Source organism: Zosterops lateralis (genome assembly GCF_965231275.1).
Source record: "Zosterops lateralis genome assembly, chromosome: 15".
Taxonomy (NCBI): Eukaryota; Metazoa; Chordata; class Aves; order Passeriformes; family Zosteropidae; genus Zosterops; species Zosterops lateralis.
The window spans coordinates 9,030,490-9,056,617 of NC_139775.1; the positions used below are offsets into that span (position 1 = coordinate 9,030,490).

Sequence of the window (26,128 nt, forward strand, 5' to 3'; positions counted from 1 at the left end):
CCTTCTCATTTTATGTTAAGCCATCTGTTAAGTTAGTAAAAGAGTTGTGATGGAAATAGCTTTCATTTTTTTCTAAAATTAATATGGCTTTTATTGCTTGCCATAATGTAGCAGGACAGACTAGTTGCATGGTGAGCTATGGTTTAACTCCTATTAATAGGATTGTTCTAGCAAGCATTACTTTTAATGCTGTATTTCCTTCCTCTATGACTCTTTTTGTTTATTATTACTTAGGTGGATAAAGTCAGAAAAAAAATCCTAATTCAAGTGACTATTAACATGGCTTGTAGTGCTGTATGTATGTTACAGAAAGCAGATTGATGTAAATAGAGAATGCCATTTTACAAGAAATTTCTGAAATGTCACTTGAGGATGTTATTTGAGCCTTTTTTAACATGGCTGTCAAAGCACTATTATGTGTCATGCCATGGCTCAAGTTTCAAGTCAGTCTTTCAGTTACTGAATTCAAAAGTGAAGAATTGCATCCTGTCAGAATCCAGGCTCAGCTGCTGAGGTGTTCTCTCTCAGGATCCCATGGGAAGTGTTTGTGCATGTGGAAGGGAGAGGAAGTTTTGGCTTTAAGTAACATTTTTGATCTGATCCTGTCTGAAAGCAGCCTGCCTGCCTGGCTGTTCACAGGATGAATGGGATCATGTGGAACAAGATGCACTTTGATAACAATGGTAGCATTTATGCTGGGGTGGAGGAGGATTTTTTGTTCATTTCAATAATATCATGGCCCTTTTGACTTGGCAATTCTTTTGATACTGAGATATGTTGGAACCTTTATATTCTCAGTGTAGGGCTGGGAACTGTCTCTAACCCGGGCAGGCTCTGGGCTGCAGTGAGGTCCAACATCATCTAGGAGCATAATGAGATTGGCTTTTTTGGTGGGTTTTCTTAATTCAGTGAGGAAATCCTGTATTTCAGTAGCCTCTCTAACTTACCCCTAAGCATTACTTCTTTTATGCAGAATAGTAACCTTACTCTTTTTTGAAAAGTTAATCCCTAAGCATCCCATTCTACTCCACAACCAACTTTTCCTTCAATAACAGGAAGAAACAAAGGCTTAGTATAACACAGCAGCTTAGTTTATTTGGGAATATGTTTAACTTGGAAGAGATTCAGTAGGCCAAGGGGAAGATACAAGAGAACCATTTGCTGGTGGAATTGGTGATTTGTACAAATAGCACTTCAGCACTTTTGTTTTTCTCAGTAGACCAAGATCCTTTCCTGAGCACAGTCATGTTTGTGTGCCAGATCCACCTTACACATCCTTCCTTTTCCAATGCCTTGCCCTCCTTCTGAAGTGATAAATAGCCAGGATTTCCAGAAGAGATATCAGGTGCTTCAATCAATCAATGTCCTTCTCTGCTGACAGTGACTGATATCTGAAAATCAATTCTGAAATGATGCCAGTTACTCCATGTAGTCACCTAAAGATACTTGTCTGATACTCTGCTGAGTTTATATATGGGGATTGTATAATGTGTCATGCTCCCAGGATCACGTAAGTTAAGCCAGTTAATTAAAGCCCCTGGTTCTTGGGATAATGAGTGATTTAGTCTGATTTTTAAAAATAAGGGTCAAGATTTTTACACCTAATTCCTTCCTAAGTTTAATTTGTTTAATTGCAGCCATTAGCTTTGACATCAGCCCTAAGGGCTCTGCTGTGTTCTAGATAGGCAACACTAAACCAGTGTTGAACACAGTTGAGGATCTGACCTTGCAGTCTAAAAAATCCAGGACTTTATTGCTAAGCAGCATCACTGACCCACTTCTGAAGGAACCACTCGTGCACTGCAGGCAAACTGTTCAAACCCACCCAAATAAACACAGAAATGAAGTATTTGCTAATTAAAAACAAAAACTGGCATGCAGAAAACCTTCCAGCTGAGCCAAGCTAGAACTTCTGAAAATGAAGTTCACTCTCATTAACACTGCTGGAGTTCAAGTCCCTTTGGGGCACTGGCTGCCAGTGCTTATCTGTAAGAATATTGCACATTCCTACTTGCTGTGTTTGTTCTTGGTTTTAATTAAAGGAGATGGCTCTGTAGCCTGGTCATGAGTATTGCTTTCCCAGGAATGTCTAACTCTTGCTAATGATATTTTTTCATGGAAGCCACACACTTCACTTTATTCCCAAGTGCCTGTGGATTCTGTGCAGCCTGTAGGGATCACCCCAATCATCAGCACAGCCTGGGTTAAATACACTGATGTGCAGAAGTCACCTTGGGCTGTAAAAAACGTGCAAAGTCCTTCCGAACCCTTTGTTAGTGGCATTCACAGCTCATCCTTCTAAGGTTTAAAGTTTGATGCTTCACTACAGCTTTTTCCCTGACTTCCATTTGCCTTTATTAATGACACTGAACATCTGCCTCTTGTTTTAAGATACTGACAACTCCTCATGTCTTAACTGGGTACCAGCAAGAGGCTGTGGAATTTTACAGAAGCCAAGGGGTGTTTCTCTTCCTGCAGTGTGTATTCTCTCCCCTAAAAGCAGTTTTCCCCATATCTGTGTTGATGTACAGGGATGCCATGCAGAGTCCAACCCACACCAGGTACAGATTTGAACAGCTACGGAGCTCAGTGTGGTGTTGTATGTCTCAACAAGGATACAATAACCATACATGAGAGTCAGCCTTTGTTCTCTTTCCTGCATCTTTGGTCAAAGTAATTAAAGTGCTTCATGTCTTAGTGGAAACCTTTTGTGTTTGTTCCTCTTTGATCCTTAAAATTTAAGGTACTTAGTGACGTTGGTTCTTTGTCTCAAGTGAGTCTGCAATACTGAAATTATTCTGGAAATGCAAGTGTTTTTCATCAAATCAGCCAGTGCTAGGGATTAGGTTTTGTTTGTATAAGAATAGTCTGAGTCACTTTAGGTGGTGTCTATTGCCTTCAACCTTAATAATATTTTTTTTCTCTCTACAAAAATAACTGTTTATCCTTTTGGGGTAACTGCTGTTAATTTTTTCTCCTTTCCTATACTGTGGTTCCTTGGTATGTAAGCACACACTTCACTTGGCTGGCTTCACAAAATGGAAGTTCCTTTTGCAAAACATTATTTTAGGAACTTTTTGCTATCTTTTGTTATTTCTAAGCCTGAGATTGTCACACTAGATCCATGTACGTTTATTTTACTATTTACACCTATCACAGTACATTTATATGGAATACCATCACACAGACAAACCAGCTACTGACAGCTAATATAAGGATATTAGATTCCACAAGGCTTAATCTGCATAGAGACCAGAAACACACTTAATGGTGAAACACAGACAAGTATTTCTGTATTTCCCCTAATTTTAAACCCATTTTATATAGAATGTGATCTTCCTGCCACAAATACCTACTTCTGTATCTGTATATTTGTCTTGTGGCCAATTTGTCTTGGGTGTCTTGTCTCTTCCTATGCTTTTTTAATGGATTATTTATATTTCTTGTGGTCCCAAAACATACAATTAATACTTGTTTTAAGCATGGTTTCAATATTAGTTAAATTTTGTCTTCTATTCTTCTCCAAGCAATCTCTCAGTGATGTGTCATTTCCTACTGCATGTAGCTTGTAAAAATAGATAAAACCCTGGGTGAATACTTCTCTTACTTCATGGGAGGTGGAGATCTAAAACAGAAGTGACACAACCTTGGACTGCATCATCACTTTGCCGATTACTGTAGCTGTGCTTTGCTAAAGCTTTGCCAGGGATTTATTTCCCCTGGTGCAAGCAATATTAATTTGACTTGAGAAATCTGGAGATCATGTGGGATATAAAAATCTGTAGCTACTTGCAGCATCCTTGTCACTGATCTCATTCTTCAGGAAGAATTTGAAATGAAACTCCACAGCAAAGTAGTTGAACATCACACAAGTTTGGTATTTTGTATGCAACATCAGTTATCCTACAGTTGCTTCCTCTATCAGTTGTGCTATATATAGCATTGCTACTTGTGGCTTTTGTTCTGAAAAGTAGCCAAAATAGGATAATTTGGATAATAATCCAAAACAGGATTTTTGAGTGCAGTTTGTCACGTGGGGGAGAAGTGTACAACATATTCCTATAAAGTTATAGCCTATTAAAATTGCTGTTTTACACCTTAGTGGATAAAATACAGCCCCTTTTCATTCACCTGTATCACGGGGGTGTTTTTTGTTGACTCTACTGCTGATCTCTTCTGGTCCCTGGACAGCCACTATATAGATTTCTTTTGTTTTTAGGCATGCGTGTAGAGTGATCCATGCAACAGTGAAGAACCTGCCATAGTCCAGTCCATAGATTACACTTGTGCCAGCTGCTCTTGCCTCCCTCAGCAGGATGCTGTTGGTTCCCCTCACCATCCAGTTCCACTCCATGGAAACATTGCACAGACAAGCAGGGCAGGAAGCCCAGGGCTCTACATGATGTTGCACTGTGTGGCCCCACAACAATCTTTAATAATTGCCAACCCTGCCTTGGCAATGGTGGGCTTGCTTGGAGGAGGTTCTGCCTTCTTTTCTGCTGGGCTGCCTGCAATGTTCAAAACAGGACACCATTAGAACCAAGAGCTGCTCCAACTGTTTCTGCCTACTTCTGCTTTAAAGGCTGCAAACCTTTCCCACCCTCTCTCTACACACTCTGAATTTTTGGTGGTTTGAAACTGCTCAGAAAATCTAATCTCTTCGGGGAGGGGTGAGAGGAGCTAAAGAACCCATACATCTCAAAGGGAGGATAAATCTGCATCTGGTTCAAGGCAGGTGTCTCTTTTCACAGCCCTGGGGTCAGATAACGGATCCTTTCATAAAGTTATTTCACTGTTTAACTCCCAACAACGAAAGGAGCTGAAGAACAAAAGTATTGCCAGAACTTATTATCTCATCAGCTTGGATGTTGTAATTGAGAGAACAAGTTAAAGGTGGGTTTTCATTTTTCAGGGTGAAAAGAATCCTTTTTGTCTCTGAAACCGCATTTAAAAGCAATGACAAAGTAAACTAACAAGGGAGATGAGTCATGCTCCCTGTGACTAAGGGGGTATAAATAATTAGTGATGCATCTTAAAATGTCTCTTCTCAACCTTGTACTTGAACTTCACAGCCACTCCAGTCTCTCTGTGAACTCCTGAGGAAGATCTTGATCTGTGCAAAATGGCAGAATGTTTGATACAAACCTCTTCAGCTGGTGGACCAAAGTCCCTTTCTAAGAAGAGCACTGCTCTCACTTGACTCTGCCTGAGAGCTCATCTTGAGACAGAGCAAAATCAATCTGTGACCTTCCAGAGCTCCTGCTGTGGCTGGGAGTGTTCTGTTTGAAAGTTGCAGCTAAAAGCTTCCAAGGAATCATGCAATCCACTTAGTCTCTTAGAAACCAGTCTGTTTGCCATTCTGTCTACAAGTGGTTTGGGTTGGGGTGACTCAAAAGCCTATTTCTGATTGTAATATATAAAAAAATTGGGTCAGCTCTGGAAGTTTGCAGTCTTTTCTCTAGTTTCCAGTCTTTTCTCTAGTTTCCATCCTGACTGCAGTAAAACAGGTGAACTTTGTTTCAGATATTCAAGCATGGAATATGGATCTGAAGAGATTTTTTCAGTTATTTTTGCAGAAACGGGAAAATTATTAATAAAAATCCAGCTGCTTAGAAAAGCAACTTGTGGCACTGTGTGTACAAATATACTTTGCATATTTAAAGTATACAGAGCAATTTTTTAGTGGCCATAGGTGACTGAAATTCAGTTTTAAGGGGTAATTTGGTATCTGAAATCTAAATGGTCAGCAGTTGCTGACACCCTGTGTTGTTTCTAGGTGATCTAGCTAGCTGCACCTAGCTTTTGCCACAGGCTGCCCTGTGAAAATGCTCTTTTTATCAGTTTAGAGTTTGTCCTTTTCTTCTTGCTTTTTTCTTAATGATTAGGAACTCACTGGTAGGAGACTGTGTTGCTTTGTCTATGGGTTTTAACTTGGTGCGAAGGAACTCGGCCATCTCTCTGTCTTCTTCTTTTTCCCTGGTGGAGAGAAGGACAATAAATGTTAGAGGAATGACAGTTATCTCTGAAATGGGGCAGTAAAGCTAGAGCAGTTAGGATCAAGTCACTAGTAAACACTAAACTTCTTTGCTATTTTTAGAAACATTTAATTTTGCCGCTTATTAAAAAGCAAAAATATTTGCCTAAATGAAAACTGCTGCTGAGGCTTTTGCAATTTGCACACTCAGTGAGAGCTCTGGGTTCAGTTTCAGCTCAGGCTGCTTGTCAGCTGCTGCCTTGGGCCAGCTCTCTTTGATCAGCTGCAGGACTCTGGCAAAAGCTTTGCTTTATCCTCTCCCTGCTTGCTCAGAATTTAAATGTGTTGGAGGAGATATTGTCATTTTGGATAAATGGATTGAGTCTTTACTGCTGAAAGAAGGAGAAATAAAAGCAAAACTGACTGTAGGGTGTTGATCTCAAACAAAAGATTGGATTTGGGTGCTGGAAGTGAACTTTTGAGGAAGACTACAACTTTCTTGGCAACTTTGGGCTCAGCTGCAAAGGTGAAACCCTTAAGAACCTGTTTGTGTCTTAGGTAGGGCTGTACTACTGAGTGCTTTTTACTTGGTTTGGGGTTTTTTAATTGTTGTTTGGGTTGTTTTCCTATGACAAGATGGGAATAGTAGTAATCAAACTCACAACATGAATAATTTAAAAAGGAGGATTTTAGGTGTCCACAAACATGTCATTTATAGAATTCCATTTCATGTCTACTTCTTATGACAAGAGAATTCCCTGGCAGCAGCATAAATCCTTTTAAATAGTAAATGCCCAGACTGTTTCTAGTAGGAAAATAAGAGACCAAAGCTCACTGTTATTCATGAGATGACTGAACCATTAATGGGATAAAGAGCCACAGAATTAGAGTAATCTAATTTTAATGTTTTTCCTATAGAATGAGGAGGAGTCTTTTAACTTGGTAAGTTGTTTTGAAGGACCAATTCTCTCCCATTAATGTTGATTTAAGTTTTGTCACTTAATCTATTGCATTATTAGGCTTGTGGAATGTCAGTAAATAAGTTCAGCTGCTCCTGGTTCTTACCGTAATCTCTCCACCTCTGCATCATCTACAAGAAAATCTCTTTTTTGTACCAGCCGATGAATCTTCTGAATCAGTTCATCCTCTCTCTGCTTCTCCATCTTTGTTTTTTCTTTTTCTGCTCAAAAACAGAGAAAAAAGTGTATGACTTTGGACTCTGGGGAGTGTGAGGGGGTGGTGTAGGATGTTGCAGATGTCTGAGAATCAACTGCTGATGGAAGTCAATGGTTTTCCAGACCTGAGTCACCAAAACCCGGGCGAGTCGGGTCACTGCCTCTTTGCTCTCTTCACTTGCTGCTGTTGACTCTGATCAGCTTAATGGTCTGAAGGCTCTGTGGGGTTTGCCAAGCCAGCTTTTAATACTCAATTTCTTTGCAAGACATTGCTTGGAATTTTTTTAAGAGCTTTGGCAAGAAAATGGTTTAAGATGCTTTGTTAAAATCCCATGTACAAACTCCATTTGACCTCAGGGGAAAGGAGATCACACCAAAAGGAACTATTTCTCTGTGTTTCAAGACAGCTTTAGCTGTTGAAAAAACCACCTTTTTTTTCTATTTTGACAAGGCAGCTGAGCTGCAAATCCTCACAAATAGCACCAACTGTAAAACATGGAAAAATATATGCAAGCTTATTTTCCCTGTGCTTTAAAAATCTGAGTAATTAATATATGTCCTTGTTAATTGGCCAGTCTGGAATGGCTAGGTTGTCTATAAACAACGATTTTTGTGGCATGAAAGATGTGCCTGTTGCAAACCAAAAGTCATAAATGTTAGGGATTACAGAGCTGTTGTTTCAGGCTATAAAGCAAATGTATTTAGGACAGAACTCTTCAAAGCCAGGAAATGCAGCAGAGATGAGAAAGCCAGAGGCAAATCCAAGCTCATGTGCTTCTCCAAGAAGCTGAAAATTTTGATCAGCTATGAAGATGCTTTGTATTAAATCAAGATTTTGGGGTTTGGGCAGTAGAATATTCAGAGAACTGCACAATTCAGTAGTGAGAGCTGGGGCAAGAGGAGTGAGCTGCCTGCAGTCTGATGCTCCTGAGCTGTGTCATGTCTGCTGATTTAAGTTATAAGACACTTTAAATAGTTAAATTAATCACACTTGAAAACAGTTGGGTTTAGTACAGATTTAAAAAAAAAAAAAGTCTGTCTCAACTTCAAACAGTGAAATTGCAGATTTATGGCAAAACGCAAACCAGAATTTTGGGCCTTGCTTTTTGTACAATCCTGTTCTTGATCTTAGAAGGCAGATTTAACTACAGGTGTGACAATGGATTGGTGTAGTAAGGAAAAAATCAATCAAATTCACAGTGATGATTATAAATCTTTCTCCTCTCCCTCTTTTATCTCTGGTATCTCAGCACTTGTCTTTTCTACATGACAATCTCTGTGCTACTTGGTTCCCTTGAGATTGCCAAGGGAGTGCAAGAAATAAGGAATGTGCTCCTTGTTTACGAGATATTTGCAGGGTTGCTGCCATGGGAGCAGTGAAATACAGCATGAAAAGAAATTTAAAGACACACAGATTAGAGGTGGGCAGGAAAAAGGGAATTAAAAATAAGGAGTAGAGGAAAGAGAGATGAAACTCCACCTTGTGGGGAGGAGATTCTGATGGTTGGGGCAGGGCTGGGGTGATGCAGGGGTGGGGATGGAACACAAATACTATCCTGATACTGGATGGAGACAACCATTACCTGGGATTGCTACCAAACTCTGCAGCTCCTGCTTAAGGTTCATAATGTCCTTGCACAGCTGGATGTCATCCATCCTGCGGAAACAGAAAAAGCATGGTCAGACATGCAAAGCCCCCTCAGTGGTGAGGGAATTGGCCAGATCTCACCTGAATACACCACCCTGGGCCTTGCCTGGGACCTGTCAGCCTGAAAGGGGATCCTGACACTCTTCACTCACCCAGCTTAACAGAAAGCAAAGGGTATTTAATACAGAATGCCTTTTGAGCCCTTGATCAGTTGTCTTATTGGCTCTAATTTGTGTGAAGGTCCATACCTGGCACTGTGGATGATTTCAGATGCCTTTTACTTTCTTGAACGTCAGAGAACATTCTGGAATGGGCACCTGTATCCAGATGTGCCATATTGCACTGACTGCAGCAAGAGTTCTCACTAGGAAAAGAGGAGGAATAGCAGAGAGCCTGGGAAGGGGCAGCAGAGGGTGATGCATTATTTGGCACAGCCAGGGCAAGGTTTATAAGTTTTTTTTTTTTTACTACAAGCTTTTTTTGGGACCTTGCTAATAATTGAGCTCTGACACCAGAGATCTGGAAACTGTCTTAATTTGGCATTTATCTCTTTTTGAAGTTTTGTGCCTTGGATGAATGTCCTCCATGGTTGATGTTGAATGCTTCAAATCCTTGATATTGGCAGAAAGTCCATTAATGTTAAGACACGGAAGACCTTTTTTTTTTTTTTTTTTTTTTTTTTTTTTTTTTTTTTTTTTTAAAGTAACATTAGCAGAAACTGACACCTTCAGTTCTCATTGAAACTGCTGCTTCTCCTGAGAGCTGCCACGCTGAATCATTCCCCTGGAAGGCAGCAGCCTTCATCATTAGCTTCCTGGCACAGGTTTCATTTCAGTGTCTCAGCCACAGTGGCAGCCAAGGCTCAGGTGTTGGCTCCAAGGGCAGCATCTGGGGCTTCCATTTTGAAATCACCCCCTGAAGAGCACAAAAGGCAGCCTGTGTGATTAACTGTACACTCTCAGCTGGCTCTCACCAACACTCTCCTTGCCCATGGATCTCTGAGCTCTGTTTTCCACAGTCCTGGGTGGGTTGGCTGCTGCCTGAGCACCCAAAGCACCTGAAGAGCACCAGAGCAGGGGCTGTCCCTGAGGTATTTCTGGAGAGGAAGGCTCAGGGATTCGAGTGTGTGTGTACCTGAGAGTGAGCCCCCAAAGGACAATGCAGCCAAATTATTGAATTAAGTGAGGAGTGGAAAAAGTAGGTGTTTCTGGCACAAATAAGACTTTAATCACAACCCAGGAGTTTTATTCTCCTTGCCGCCTCTGCAAGGTCTCTGCAGGGAGCTGTCCTTCAGCTGCTTTGCTCCTGTTACTAAAACATGTTGATCATTATTTGCTGCTTGGGTTAACTCCATCCTGTCTGTTCTGCTACTTTCACTGTGATATGACAGCTCTTCCTGCTGCCTTTTTACCCCTCTCCTCCCAAAATATGACTGGGAAATACCTCTCCTTGTAATCCTTATTGCTGACCTCTTTTCCTTCTTTGTGTGCCCCTGTCACTTCCACTGGGGTCTGCTCTCTCACTGCCCATCTGCCTTGTAAGACTTGGTTTTATTGGGAAGATCAGCCTGAGGGCTAGTGCATGGTCCTTTGCTCTGTGTGTTCAGGACACTTGGAGGCAGAGATGTTTTTACTGATGACTGTTTTTACTTAGGCTCCCCATATTACTCACACTCATAACAGGCAAAGCCTGCTTTCCTCCTGAGATCCATCACACTGAATGGTACTGAAATTACTTTTATCAATTAATCTTAAATGCTGTCCTCCCAGGAGAGTCAGTATTCCAAATGTGCTGGGATATGAGCAAGCCTCACAGCTCCTTATCTATTCAGTGTTCATGCACTGTGGGTGTCATCTTCATACATTTGACTAAGATGACCATGCCTAACAAAGATGACAGTTTCTTGGCAAGAAATGTTCAATATTGAACTGCTGTATTCAAATGATATTGAGCCACACTCTCAACTACTGAAGAGAACAGTGAGTTTCTACAAGAGAGATCTCTGTGACAGACAGAGAGGATTTTTTTTTCTGATTCAGAAGATTTGGCTTCATTCTGAGAAGCTCTGAAATACACTAATTAAAATACTTTACTACATCAGTTTGGCTCCCTGCCCTCACTAAGGAACTCCAAGAAGCTAATGACACTGCTCTTCTCTGAGAATTTTCAGGAATTTAAAATACCATCAGCAGTATATTCCAAGTGAGCAAGATCATTCATGTTCAGTATTCCCTACAGACCCTGGGCCTAATCTGTGGCAAAGGTACTGGTCATGTGTGGCAACTTTCATTGAACTTTCTCGCCATTATTTTGGCTGGTTTTTAATCTGACTGCAGAGCATGTAGCTGGTACTCCCCGTATATTATTAGCATCTCTTTTTCCTGACACCTTAACTTTGTTCCTGCCTTGTAACAGACAACAGGGAAGTAAATCTGTGGCCAAAACACTTTAGGTCTGTAACAGTTCTGTGACCACACAAATTCCTAAGATCCTAAGTCAGATGACCTCTCCAGAGTCCCAGTTCTGCAGGCTGGTGCATTGTGCTGCTGGACAAAACTGAACCCACCATCTGCACCAATCCCCTTAAGCACATGGAACATCTTTCCTCCCATCTGTGTCAAACAGCCTTTGTGTTTCATCCACTCCACAGTGCTGATTAGGAAAAAAGTAATTTAAAAAAAAAAAGGTTAAATGATGAAAGGGAGGGCTGAATGGGACCATGCCAAAGCTTCATCTATCTGATTTAATGAAATGCTTGTAACTATAAAGCACATCCCACATCTGCCAGCAAATAATCCTGAGTGCAGGGTGACAGGTGCTGCCCTGGGCAAGAGTTGCCTTGTTGCTCTTGAAGACAAGGGAAGAAGAGGAACTCCTGGAAAAGAAATCTCTTGGAAGGCCATTCAATCTGGTACTATGAACCTTCCTTTCTTTTCCCCCTTATGCTCTGGATGTTGGATGTGAGTAGTTACAGGAATCCCAGAAGAAATTAATGTGCTTCTGAAAAAGAAAATCAAGTCCCAGTGTATTTCTCATTTGGAAGCTGGATGGTCAGCAGGGTTAGACTGAGATCATCTTGGTATTACTATCAGACATCTTCAGGAAGTAAAAAGAACTTTTGGAAATCTTAAGGAGAGCAGCAATATGCAGAGTAGAGGAGAAAAAATTCCTTTGCAGCCCCTAACCTCTTTCTTCTCTGGAAGAGATGGAACATTCTTTCCAGTCCCTGTGAAAACACCTTTCAGACTGTAGAAAAAACATCAGTGGAGCAAACAGCAGTTATAATATGGCAGTTTTTCCTCCAGAGCTGAGCTTTAAATGTCTGTCCAGGAATCCTAAACACATGAGTTATGAGTATGATAAAACATTTCTCTGGGTAGGAGCCCAAATCCATTCCTGGAGTAATTGCAATAGTATTGAACTAGGGATGAATTCTCAGGGTGTTTTCATGTATTCCTGACACAGTCTACACTCCTGGTTTTCTCTTTCTTGATGGCTCATTGCAGAACCCCCTCTGTATGCTTGGAGATACCACACAAGCACATATTATTCTTTTCTCTCTTGGTATTTCAAGCTATATCATCACAACCTACAAGCAGACTCTCTGTTTGCCAGAAAGAAACAACAAAAAACACCAAACCTCATAATGAATAAACAGCATGAGCAGAAGATTTTCTAAACGTGTGACAAAATGACAGGAAAATAAGTGGGTCGGGGAGCCTGCAGTGCTCTGGCACAGTGACTCAGCCCCATTACACGTTCCTGTGGTCCAGCTACCAGGGGAGAGTGCCCCGAGCACTGTCATTGCCACCCCGTCCAGCAGTGAGGTGACAGCATGAGTCACCTCTGCTGAGCACCATCTGCACCCAGGGGGAGCAGGGCATGCACACAGAGCACAGCCCTCCCATTCAGCTGGGCCCTGGCAAACCTCAAAGGCTGGGCAAGATGATGGGAGGAGGACTTTATAAAGAAATATCCCAGACACAAAAGAATTGTTTTGTTTTGTTTCAGTAGGAATTATTCCTCGGCAGCTGAATTTTTCTATCTTCTTTTTCAGACAAGAAAACTGAATTCCCCAATGTAAGACCTAGGTGCCATCTAGAGACATGCATAGGAAAAATGCAAAAATTAGAGTGAAAGCTCATAGTAAAATCACTAAACCCTCCCTTAATGGCCAGCCAAAAAAAGAGACGGCCAACAAGACTGACAAATGCTTCCTATTTGAGTGTAAGAACTATTAGTAACACCTACATAAGCATCAAATATCATTTCCATTGATTTCAGGATGAAGAGCAGTTCAGTGCGTCTAGAGAGCTTCTGCCTTTGCTGAATGACTTTCAAAGCTAGAAATAGATCTGTGCTCCCTCTAGCATGTCTATTAAGAGGAGGTCTGAGATTCCTTTGTTTTCTGTTATTGGATTAAAGTGCTTGAAGTTAAAAAAGGAATGTAGACTGAGTTTGCTGGTTTCCTTCCCTCTCTTCCAGGGGGGCTTGCAGGCACTTAGATTATTTTTAGTTCTGTTTTAATACATTCCTGCCCCAGGAGTAAAATGCTTGTAATTGTTGGAGTTTCTGAAGACTTTGATAGTGCCAGTCCAGGAGCTGGCCTGAGGATCAGGTGCCATGCTAAGTCACAAGCAGACATGATTACCTAACTGAAGGTCTCCATGTAGGGGTGAAAAGATCATCTCCTTGGTGGTGTCTCCACTGAGCATCCTGAACCAGCCAAGAGCAACCAGTAGAGATGGAAAAATCTGGGAGATTGAAGTAAAGAGATGTGTAGAAATAAAGAGAATTGCTACAGAGATGGGGATGATGTCAAGCTGCAGATTCAAGGAGTTCAGTGGAGGCTGCCTTTGGCTACTGCAGGTGTTTATGCCTTTGCCAATGCTGTGGGGAATCTGCAATGGTGAAAGTGGTCTTGGGACTACAAGAGCACAATAAATTTATAGAATCACAGAACTGTTAAGGTTGGAAAATTCCTCTGTGATTATGGAGTTCACCAGTTACCTCAGCACTGCCATGTTCACCACTACAGCACATCCCCAGGTGCCACATGCACATGCCTTTGAACACTTCCAGGGATGGTGCCTCCACCACTGCCCTGGGCAGCCTGTTCCAATGCCTGATCACCCTTTCAGTCAAAAATTTTTTCCTTATATCCAGTCTAATCCTTCCCTGTGAAATTTGAGTCCATTTCCTCTTGCCTTGTTGCTTGTTATGTGGAAGAAGAGACTGACCTCCACCTGATGCTCCTCTTCTATATTTGACTCCTCTTTGTCTCTGTCAGCTTGGCTTAGTTACTTAAATCTTCTAATTATAAATCTGTGAGATCACAGGCAACATTTAATGAATACAGAGCGTGTCGTTTGAATCATTATGGTGTGTGTTTATCACATTGTTATTTAGCTCAGCACCTGGTGCTGCTGGGGCTGGAGGACACAGAGCTGGCAATTAAGGTGACAGATTGATGACCAGCCTGCTTGGCAGGGCAGCCCACAAATCACAGGTCCTGGGATTAACTTGCACTATTAAAGTGTCTAACTTTTCCTGTTGGAAGTGCTCTCTGCTGGAGGAGCAGTGCACCGAAGCTACTGAAGCACAACTTGCACAGTGATGTAATTCAGCTGTTGTTTCAGAGAACTGAAGATGGCATTTGAAATTCTCAGTCCCAGATGGGTCATATTTAAGGTACATTTCACATAAATTCAGAACAGTGTCTAGAGGGGCTGTCTGTTTTTCATTTTCACTGACATTGCTGAATTCTCTTGGGCTTGGCCATCTCCTCTGCCAGTTGCAAAGTTTTATTATGAATCAAGAGTAACAAGAGGAGTTTTCCTGAAATTGCCCCACTGTGGAGGGGAATATTTCTCCATGTGGGAAAAATTGACTAAGTTAATTTGTTTAAAAACTTATAGACAACGGAGAAGTCACATTTAAATTCACAGATTTAAATTCACAAGTATCAGCCCTTTGCAGCAGCACACAGAGGATTCTATGCAAAAGCAGAGAGGCTGGTTCATTTAAACTACTCTGGTAGTTCTATTTTTGGATATTAGGCACTGCAAGGAGGAAACTCTAGGTCTGGCTGTGCATTGTCTCCAGCAGAATCGATGATACATTTCCTTCTTCATTTACCTTCATGTTTGACCTTTTCTTATTTTTAAAACCAGAAAAGCAACTATTTGTTATCACAGCTGAAAAGAATATGAAGGTTGCTGGTATAAAAATTAAACACTGAGAGTCCCTTCCAGGGCTTTTCAATTCACTGGTTACTCTCCTATTCATAGCAGAAGACAAGTGAGGAGGACCAGTGAAACACCACAGGGCAAGAGGGACACTTTATTACAGAACATCCTTGCCTAGAGGAAGCTCAGCTGTCCAAAAGGGGCCCAGGGTCTGTGAGTGCCACAAGTGCCTGATGTGCTGGGGTGGTCTCAGGGGACAACCCACTGTACCTCCCACTCCTGCAAACCAGAGCACAGGTGGCCAAGAACTGGGAAGGGAAAACCAGTTTGGGATAAAAGGTTACATCTGGAAATACAGTGCTAAATTTCTGCATTAAAAATGACAATGGCAGAGATCAAAGCTCCCTCTTCTATTAACAGCATTTTGTGACAACCACAACACATATTCAACATAGAATATGCTGTTGAAAGAAAATTTTCTATTAAAGAACTATTTTTCTAGTTGTCCAACAGAGAAAATGATGAAAATATTTTCTATGACAAAAACATCTCAACTACCAAGTTTACAATTAATTAAATACTTCCTGAATTATATGTTTAGCATTATACACTAAAAAATAGCTTTTCCTTTCAGAGTATTTTAATGCACCATTTTTACAACCACTCATCTGAAAGTATAATGCTGTGTTTTCCTCTGGGGTTGAGGGTTTGCTGTCAAACAGGGCAAAGGAGATGAGTCTGCAGAGAGATCAAACTGAGCTCAGGCACTTTCCTTTCTCTTGGAGAGCTGATCTCTGTAGTTTTAGCTTAAACTGCACAATCCAGAACTTTGCATTTCTATCCTGAACTCATCTTCTTGAGGCTTCCAGGCTTCCATGTGAGGAGCTGGGAGCCTTGGCAGAGCTGGAGCTTACAGGAGTTCCCAGCTCTACAGTGGGCACAGGGACATCCCTGGGGCTCCCAGACCCCCAGAAATGCTGTCCCTGATCTCAGAGACCTGGAGCTTTGACTGTCTGACAACCTGCATTACAAAACCACATTTTGCAGTTTCCTGGTTATTTCCTCAAGGACTCTGGTTATTTGCAAATGCTTGGGAGGCAAAACTCAGTGGGGACAGACAGTCACAGCCACAACTTCACCCTGTCTTGCAGAAGAGCCTGTGCCACCCCAGGCTCTATCAGAGGTGTCCCTCTTACAGCTGGGCTTGGTGTTTTTCCTACTGCTGCCTTATCTTATGTAGCTGCCAACCTGACATTTATATTTATTGAATAATATGTATCATCACACAACTGCATCCTTCTCTATAGCCTCCCCAATCCATCCTATGTTCCTAGAGCAAAATACAATCAGGAATGGAAAAAATCCAGGAAGGAAATCACAATAAGTGATGCTGTATTGTTAAGATTCCAGAACTGTGAAGGAGAAAAGATTTATTGCTCCTTCCCATGAAAAGATGGATCTTATCAGAAAACACTGACAACAACAACAGCTCTATTCATGAACAAAAACTTCGTTTTGATGGTCTTATTTATTACCTTATTACACTGCAGTAACAGCAAGGTGCCAAACTTGGAGAAAAGCACCAGATGCTGAACATTAAGTAAACAGTCCTAAGGGAATTCCCTGCTTCACCTTAGATGACAGAAAACAGCTAAAATGCAGTACAAAGGAAAAAAAAAAAAAAAAAAAAAAGAAAAAAAAGAGCAGCAAAAGAATCAAAAGTACCCAAGAAATCAAAAGTCAGAACAGCTGTTTATCAATAACATAACCAGTGAGTTACCACTGCTATTCACACCCCTGACAGCCTGTTTTATCCCCTTGCACTCCCTCTCCCTCTCACCCTTCCCCAGGGTGATGCTCATTGTGGGGCCCTGTTGCCATGAAGCCACTGAGAAATCAGAGTTGATGTCACATTAGTGAGACACTTGTAAGAGTGTTAAAGGATTTGGTTCAAAAAGGAATTCAAATTTGCAATGAACTTTGTTCAGACAAAGACAGCAATTACTGCTGCCTTTTCTCACCTGAGAATGGAACACTCCATGGACACATTTTTGTAGTATTTGCAGCATTACTTTCTGAGTTCAGCCATTCATGAGACTGTTTGTTTTATATTCCCACTTTGCGTCTACTAGATTTACTGCATTCAAATTAAAACATGGGATTTCTAAGTTGGTTTATTTAAGGTTGTCATCACCAAGGGAATTAACCTCCCACTTCAGCAGTTCTTGTGTACTTTGGTGTTCTTTCCCCTTGCAGTGGTTGCACTAAGGCAGGCAATCAGCAGGAATACCTTTCTGTATTTAAAATACCAATGTGCTGTGCATACTGCAAATGACACAAAGATGAGAATCCCATCTGACCTCTGAGGATGCTGTTGTTCTTAAAAGGAATATGGACTTTACATTTTTCTCCATGAATTTGCCCTAAGGTTGAGATTCTACCATTATACCCAATACCCTCCAGAATGAACATAACTGACTATCCCACCTCTAACTACTCCCAGCAGTGGATACATCAATATCACAGCAGGACAACAGAGACTTATGGGATTTTGCAAACTGAGAGAAGGATAAAGGCTAAAAAGGCAAGTAAAGAAAAAGTAAGCCTGATTTGAAGCAGGAAAAAAACCCCCAAACTAGGAATAAATTATGTTCTCTGGACACTAATGAAGCTGTGGGAGTGCAAAGTCAAGTTGCAGCAAACTTTTTCTACATAAAAGGTCTGGGATTTCAAGTAAGCAAACATAATAGTGTCAAATGGTCTAAAACCCTGAATTGAACTATGGAGAATTTGGATTATGTAGATGTTATGAGCACTCTGGAGAAGAGGGAGTCATCTACTAATGTGTAGCGAGAGTGTACAAAGATAATGAACAATTTTAATTCTGACTCAGTGTGGAGGTGAATTTGGCCTCTTCACAGTATTAGTTTAGTGATGTAACAACCACACAGACATTAAGCAAATACACCATTGTATTTATAGCATTTTTACAGATTAAAAAAAAAGGATTAATGAATAAAATGTTTTCAGTAACTGCCTAAAGCAACCTAATAGGGCTTTATGTTTAATATCTTCTATTCCCTATGCATTAAAAGAACTGCCATTCAGTATCACCTACATGGCAGAAATAACCATCCCAAGGCAGCTATCACAGGTGGAACTTCCACAGTTTTAGTTCAAGGTCATCCAATAAAGCTGGGCTTCAAGCTTTGCTTTCCATCTGGAAAGGCAGCAGTATCAGGCACTGGCAGATTTCCCACAGACTGTTTCATGATGACAGTGGATGCTGTTTTAGAAGAATTCTATGCCTTTCCACAGGAACAAGCAGTAACTGTTGGTGAGATGATCTCACCTTTATTAATAATAATTACTGGGTCCCAACATGCTAATGCATTTTAAAATGCACGAATTCTGCACTACAAGTGATTTTGAGGTTCAGTTTTGATCTGATGGTTATCACATAGAGGTCTGAGGGTTTGCTGCCTCTCCCTGTCAGCTAAACTGAGCTAACACATGCATCATCCATTTCTACAACTGTGTCTTTCAGTAGATTTCCATGCCCCCAGCAATGCTAAGTTGCCTCTGAAGCCAAACACATCCACAGCAGCAACACATTAAATGTGTGACAAAGAGGATGCTGCCCAAACAGCTCCTTCAGCTTCTGGGTCTGTTCTCCCACCAGGAAAGAAAAAAAAAAAAAAAAAAAAAGGAAATGGGACAGAAGAATTAGAAAGGAAGAGAGAGTGTGCATGTTCTGAAGTGGTGTCTGCTTTCTTCAACAGCACAGACAGATTGAACATTTACACTTTGACCCAAAACTCTTTTTATACAGAATGTTTTAAGAAAGGAGCTGAGAAGCAGAGGGGGAAGGCTGGCAGGCTATAAGCTGATGCTTTTCTGTACATATTGTCTCCTTCATATCAATATATGCTGAGTTCTCAGCTATTCTAAAAACAAACCAAGAAGAGCTGGAGACAGCATATGATGGCTTCAAGCTATATTTTGATTTCCTGGGCTGGCTGGAGACGGTCACAACAGCTCCTGGCATCATCTTATGAAATTTCATAGTATCAGTATCATTGAAGGAGAGATGCTACAAACAGCCACAATTTCTACATAAACTGGGCATATCCTGAGGAGGTCCAGCCTGGGCACTAAGCAAGGCAGGGTCTTGAGACAAAAATAGGATTTGATAATGTAATTACAGACCAAATCACAGTGCATCTGCTCTGCTGTGACTGGGCTTGCCTGAGCTAAAATATGATTGTGCAATATAAATTGTGTCATTACCTAATTGAGGAAGACTTGATTTTATAATCTGAAAATTGTCTCCTTATAAACTTCAGGCAATTCTTCATAGCAAGCAGGTATTCAGCTAGAAGCGATGTGGATTTCCTGGGTATGAAGAGTACAGCTGCTTTCAGCTGCCCTCCTTTCTTCAGCTCATTTTGCTTTCTTTGTTTCTTTGTATTGATAAAAAGAAAAACAAGAATTATCAGAAAACTGGCTTCTTATAAAGTACACACTACAGGATTAACTATTTCACTGTAGGATATAGCAAATAAATAAAAAAGTTCATCTGCTTTCCTTGCTTTTCAAATCAAAAAATGTCAGGGGTCAGGCTAAGAAAAAGCTGTCACACATCTGATTTTACTGAGTTTCATGCAGCAGAATTTTAAAAGCTGTGTTTTGCAATAAAAATTATTACAAATTTGAAAATCAGAGATGTCAGTTGGAGTTTCTGTAGTGTATATTTTTGCTTCACTTCAGAGTTCCAGAAAGTCACACTGTTTAAATGTATCTTTGTGTGACAACACTTCATCTTTAAATGCTTTAGTTTTTATTTACTGAAATGAGGTCTTACATCACGTTTAGTGCACCAGTAAGGAATTTCTACTTATCTCTGCAAGGGAGGAAGAAGAGTGTTCAAGGACTGCAAAGTAGTAAAAAAGAGTGAAAAATCACATGTATTGAAACTGTACAGATATTTATGGTCTTCACTTAGAAAATTGTGCTGTTTCATTTTTAAACAGGGTAAAACCTGTTTCCGCTGTTCTCACAGATGGTTTTTTCTCTATTTTGGGGAAGTTTGTTTGTTTTTTGTTTTTTTTTTTTTTAATACAGTGATAGGCAGACTACAGAAATATCTGTGCTTGTCTGGGAGTGAATCCTTGGTCTGTCACTAAAAACAAGTACATGCTGCTCTGTGGGACAGCACATCATTTGTGGGTACAGAGAGGCAGAGAAATTGCAACACGTTCCTAAAGGTATCTTCTGAATTTTAAAATAATTTTGATGGGTATTAGTACATGTCCACCAGTCCATGGGTCCCTTCCAACTCAAACTCTTCTGTGGTTCCACGTTATGCCAAGGACCCCTCATGCAGAGTTTGTGTTGTTTGAAGGGACATGTGCTGTACAAACCACAGTGAGAAACAGCTTCATCTTATTGGAGATCTCATACACCAACAGGAACAGCTTTTCCTTGGTCACACACACTTCACACACACAAGTGTGAAAAGTACAAACCAACTCCATGTCCACTGCACACCTAGACCTTGCCAGGGTTCTTTTTCAGTTGGGTCTGTTGGGGGTTTTTTACTGGCTGATATGCTGACCTAGAGCAGTTCCCTGCCTAATGTCCTTATTTCATGGCTGCCACATTTGCATCTTCTGCAAGGAAAATAGTAAATTCAATAGCAGCCTTAGAGCATATTCCTTCCATGGATTAAACCTGACAGAGGAAGAGCTTGCTGTGGTTTCCATCAGCAGCAGGTCTGGATTGCAATGTTTTGTTCTCTTATTCTTGAGTGAGTATTTTTAAATGCAGGGAAGAGCTGTGGCACCTGCTGGTGTGTGCAAGCAGAGCTGACAGGCTGTGCCTGTGACAGGAGGGAGCCAGGGGCACCCTGAGGGCTGGGGACACACTCTTGAGCACAGCTACAGAGCACTGCTAGCTTTAAGCACAGCTACAGTGTACTTTTCCTGCTTTAGGAGCTGGCTGAATAAAAAGAATAAAAACATCCATCAGACAGACAGACAGTGAGAAGAATGAACCATTACTTTAAAAAATGTAGCTGGAAATGTGAGCTGTGGCTGGATGTGCAAGTGAGACAGAATCATTTCATCATGTTCATGCTTTCATAGGAACTATAAAAAAAACCCCAATTTAACCCAAGAGAATTTCTATTCTGTTGCTAACAGCATGAAAGGCAAAGAAGAGAATACAAACATAGCACACAATTTCTCTAACACTGTGTGTGTTTTATCCTTGTGCTATAATTAAAGGCAAAGCTAAAGCAGATGCAAGAACTAAAGATGTGGTTCTCATTACAGCTGCTCTGGCACTCCGTGGTCTGAGCGTAGGTGCAGTGCTGCTCATTAACTGTGTTCAAAGCTGACTCTGCCTCAAACCTGGCTGAGGAGGCTCAGCTTCATGGGGCTGCTTGTATAGGTCATTCCCAGGGGAATCTAGCCCTGTCAGAAGAAATCAGTTACTAAAATTCATGACCTACATACAGACTTCTGGTCTTTGGATATTGGCAATTCGTTATATCAGAAATCAAATGAAAAAGAAGAAAAAAAAAGGCTACATGTAAAGTCTTCCACAATATGTCTATGAATTAGAGTTTATGTAATTTGCTTAGTGAAACAGACACAAAACTTGGACCACTGAGGTAACCATGACTTGTGCTGTTAATCTCAGCAACAGGTCATTAAAATACATTTGTCATTAAAAGATGTTTGTCATTGAAGACAAATGTAGCCAAGCCCTTCTGTCAGTGTAAACTATCCAGCATTAGAGGCAGTAAAGAACAGGTGCTGCTGGATTACTTGGGTTATCACCAGCAACATGCTTCTCTCTGGCCACTTCATTCAGTGGCATTAACAAACTGAATTTAACTGCCTCAAGGATTAATGAGCAGAATCAGAATGTTCTGCCACACAGCAGAGAGCAGCTGGGCTAGAAAGGGGTGTGAATATCTCTGGGAAAGTGGTCATCCTGGTCTGCTGCAGCTGGAGGAATGACAGGGTCTGTGGCTGTGGCTCTCCATGACTTAGAAAAGAGAAATTTGGGCCACCTCTGGCAGTCTCTGCCTGCCTTGCCAGGACCCTGGGCCAAACCTCCTGGAGATGCTGCTCAAAAAAGTTTCTCTGCTGTGCCAGGGAGAGGCTGGGAGTGCTCCTGGGCAGCTCTAGGCAGTGTGAAGATGAGATCTAACCCAGGAGGAGAACAGTTGTGCAGTGTGAATGTCAGTTTTACTCCCTTTTCAATAAGCAAACTCTCCTGTGTTAAATCCCTTACTTAAACACCTGCCAGGCAATACAGAGTAAAGAGTGTGAGCATGGGGGAAATGAAAAGAGCAGACTGGATACCAGAACAAACAGAACAGTTGCTCTCATTCACTGGAGCAGTTTATTTCAGGGCTTTGTTTGATGTAGAAAATGTCAAGAGAAGTGCAGGGTTCAATGATGAGGCTTCTTCCAGATTAAATTTATGTACAAACCGATAACCAAGTAGTTACTTGAATACCAGGAGCAGGAGCGACAAAACCTTTCCTGTTCACTTTATTTGTACCACTGTGGCATTACTAAAGGTCAGTGCTACCATTACCAGTCCTTATTCCAAAGGTGTCTAAGCAGTGATTCATTCTGGGCAGAAGTCTTCTGGGATAATACTCAAAGACAGATGTCTGTGCTGTTTGCAGAGGCCTCCAGCTTCTGGCAATGCCACTCAGGGCACTAAAATTAACCTCCAGTGTAAGGGTTCAAGTACCAGTCCCCTGTACTTGAACATGAGCAGAAAACCAGTGAGTTTTTTCAGGCTACTGAGGCTTTATTAATGTCAGGGGTCTGAGTTCAGCAGGTTTTAGAGCTACTGAAGTTCTTGGCCTGCTGGAAAAGCCGTTTGTTTCTGACCTCAGATAGTCACAGATTAAGGACACTTCAAAATAATACACTTCTTATTAATAAGTTCTGATCTTCTAAATTTGATGATTTAGGAATATTAACACTATTGCCTTCACCATCAGAATTGGATTAATATTCATGAACCTTCAGTGAGGCTCCTATGCCTGACCTTTTTGGAAATTTTAAAAATCCCTCTTGGACTATTGCTATTTAATTTGATATATCAGAAAGTGTTTTGTGTTCATAACTTAATGGCTTCCATTTAACAAATGTCAAATCTTGGCTGCTATTAGTGCAGAACACAGTGTGCTCTCTTGTGACATGAACTGTCTAAAGACCACTAATGAAGTAGGAATAAAGCCTGAATTAGGTTAGACTGTGGAAGCTTCAAATCCCCTACCTGTTGATATTTTGTTCAGACAAATATCCTTGCCACAAAGGACTGAAATCAGGTAGGAAAAGATGCTCCATAAAAATGTACTTTAGCAAAGTTTCCTTTTGTAATGAAAAGAGATCCATTGTACATATTCTGCAAATCGTGCTGAATAAAAAAATGGTGCTGAATAAAAAAAAAGGTAATTTCCTTTGCAACTACAAAAATCATTTCCCAACAGCATTTTTTAAGTGCTCACCTAACTGGGATGCTCTTTATCTTTCTCCCTTTTAAAATGTCAAGCAGATAAAAGTCTTCTAAATACTATTCTTTCCTATTTTGATTAATTTTGCATAGTGTTTTCCCAGGAGGATTGATACTTACATAAACCTGAGTTCTGATTCTCTTCTGACTAAGACTTCCCGAAGTCTCTGGATTTTTGCCATCTCCAGCTCAATTTCCTCAGGCATCATTGTTGTTTCAGCCATTGAAATGATGTCAAGTTGATCTGTGTGTGGAAGCAGAGAAAATGAATTAAGCCAGTCAGACTGTCTTAATGGTGTTTTTCAGGAATGTAAATTAAATCACAGAGCTACCTAACTCTGGAGTAATTAATTCAAGCAGTAAAAAATATTCTAGCTGAATGCTGGGCTGACTGGTTTCTCTATTGTTTTGCTTATTACCTGCAATGTAACCATTTAGAAGTGAAATACTCCAGAGTGACAATCATGTTGTTAGTCAGGCTCCATCATTCCTCTGAGGAATCCCAACCCCATCCACAGCTACATCCACCATTCCTCACCTGACATCACCACAAACTGACTGCCACAAAACCCTCTCAGAGCAATTCCTTGCAGTTCTGAAGAGTCCTGCCTTGGTGTAGGCAACATAAACCCAGGAATGTTTCCCACTTTAACATTCCACTCCACCCTCAGAGCTAAAGCCCAGCCCCACCAAGAGGAGCCAGGGATGTGATCAGAAAGGATGCAGGACCTCATCCTGCAAGGGGCTCAGAGCCTCTCACAAGGACACTGAAATTGGTTGAGGAGACAAAAAGCACTTTGCAGTAATAACTTGGCAGCTGGTAAGGCCAGGGTGCTTCTGTGGTTATTTCTGCATAATTGATGTATTACCCCTGTAACCCAGAGAGAAATGGGGCTATGGACTGTGTTCCCTGAACGTAAAGCAACCAATTTATCTAAGATGGGTTTGGAAAAAGAGCTGCTTGGCTGCTGGAAAACCCCATTCCAAGGGTTCATCACACTTGGCCTTCACGTTAAACAAGAATTTAGACACTGAAAAATAGGTTGGCTGCATGTTTTGGTACCCAAATGGAGATATTCCTAAAAGAAGGCTTCTTTTAGCTGTATTAATTTGAAAAGGGGAAAATAGAGAGGTCAAAACATACTCAGCATAATTATGCAGAAAACAGCAGACAAAAAGCCTCAGAAAATAAGCTGTCCAATTAATTAAGAGGAGACAAATTCTGAGGTCCCTCGTGACAGACTAAGCACAGCTGAGAAGAATTTCTGACAAAAACTTGGAGTAGAAATGAAACTATAAAAATCTCAGCAAACAGCCACTGTATGAGCTTAGTTCATGGTTCTAACAAAATGGAAGCAAAGGAAAAACATTCTATACTATATAAACAAAATTCATTTCCCTTGTTTTTAAAAATAGATAAAATATTTTAAAATTTATCCTGCTTGTATTTATCAGCAAGTTTTGACTTCATTTCTTAATGAAGAAAGTGGGAAAACAAATATTAAAAAAATCACTTTTTTTTCCCCCAGGTAACAGAATCTTGAGAAAAAAAGTGAGGCAGATTTTGAAATGTCTGTCATGGGAGATCAGCCATGTTTCAGTAGTTGTTTTTAAACTCAAATTGCAAAACTGGTCTGTAAAGTAAGGCTGTCCTGTGTGTCTGAACACAAAAATGCTGCCTGTACAAGATGGATTTCCCTATTTGAAATCATTATGTTTGTTGGAGTATATTTACTTGATGTGTAGCCTAAATGCCATGAGGTTCTCACAGGCCCACCTCTCATTTTCACTGCTTGCCAGAAATACAAGCAGGAGATGGGGAAGTCATTCTGATGCTACCATGAATTAAAGCAAATAACACTTGGTAAATAGGAATATAAACCACAAATAAGTTACACATACATACATATTATGAAATTAGCTCTCAAAAAGAGCTCAGAAAACAGAAAAAAAATTAAAAAAATAATAAAAAAAAAGGTAACTCATTTACTTGCACTCTACAGCTGTAGCTGTAAGTGCCTTGGTGTCACCCTTTGTGAGGGGTCAGCCTCCAGCCTGTGATTTCAACAATTCAGGAACAAGCAAGCCTCATGCCCCAGTGATGTGCTTAAACCAGCACAGGAATTAGTGGGACAGGCAGAAGTCTCCTCTGACCCCATGGAGAACAGTCAGAGATTCTCCTTCACATCCCACCCAACCTGTGCTTGAACCAGAGAAAATATTTTTGCAATCAATCTAAAATGACACTGTGTTCCCAGAAGAATCAAATGCAAGGCACCAGAAGTTGGAAAGTGGAGGGAAATAGATATAGGAAGCATTAGATGTTAGTTCCCAGCTTGTCTGCAAACTCCGAGGAGTGTCTGGAGCAATGGAATGGAGCAGAGGTGTGAGGACACTGCCCTGGAGGGGCCAGGTCAGCATTCCCTCCTCACTCCCCAGCACTGATCTCACAAACCACCAGCCTCGCTGGGGCTCAGCTCCTCTGGCCTACCTGGCAGCAGCTGTGCTGAAGGATAATTAATTATTTGTCATAAAATGGTTGGAGCTCCTGGGATATGAACCACTGGGGAAGATTATGTTAACATTATTGAGCCTT

General features: G+C 40.9%; 1 protein-coding gene across 2 annotated transcripts in view; it reads right to left on the bottom strand.

Moving 5' to 3' along the window:
• Positions 1-4,395: 4,395 nt before the first annotated feature.
• The window catches only part of LOC310915493 (bMERB domain-containing protein 1), a gene marked incomplete at both ends in the record, with an annotated part of 56,111 nt that continues 34,378 nt past the window's right edge, over positions 4,396-26,128 (bottom strand). For both annotated transcript variants that reach the window (XM_083872405.1, XM_083872406.1), the window contains 5 exons: positions 4,396-4,508; positions 5,894-5,976; positions 7,040-7,154; positions 8,733-8,806; positions 23,653-23,776. In XM_083872405.1, coding sequence (XP_083728531.1) covers positions 4,396-4,508; positions 5,894-5,976; positions 7,040-7,154; positions 8,733-8,806; positions 23,653-23,776 — 509 coding nt within the window. The remainder of the gene's footprint in view (positions 4,509-5,893; positions 5,977-7,039; positions 7,155-8,732; positions 8,807-23,652; positions 23,777-26,128) is intronic.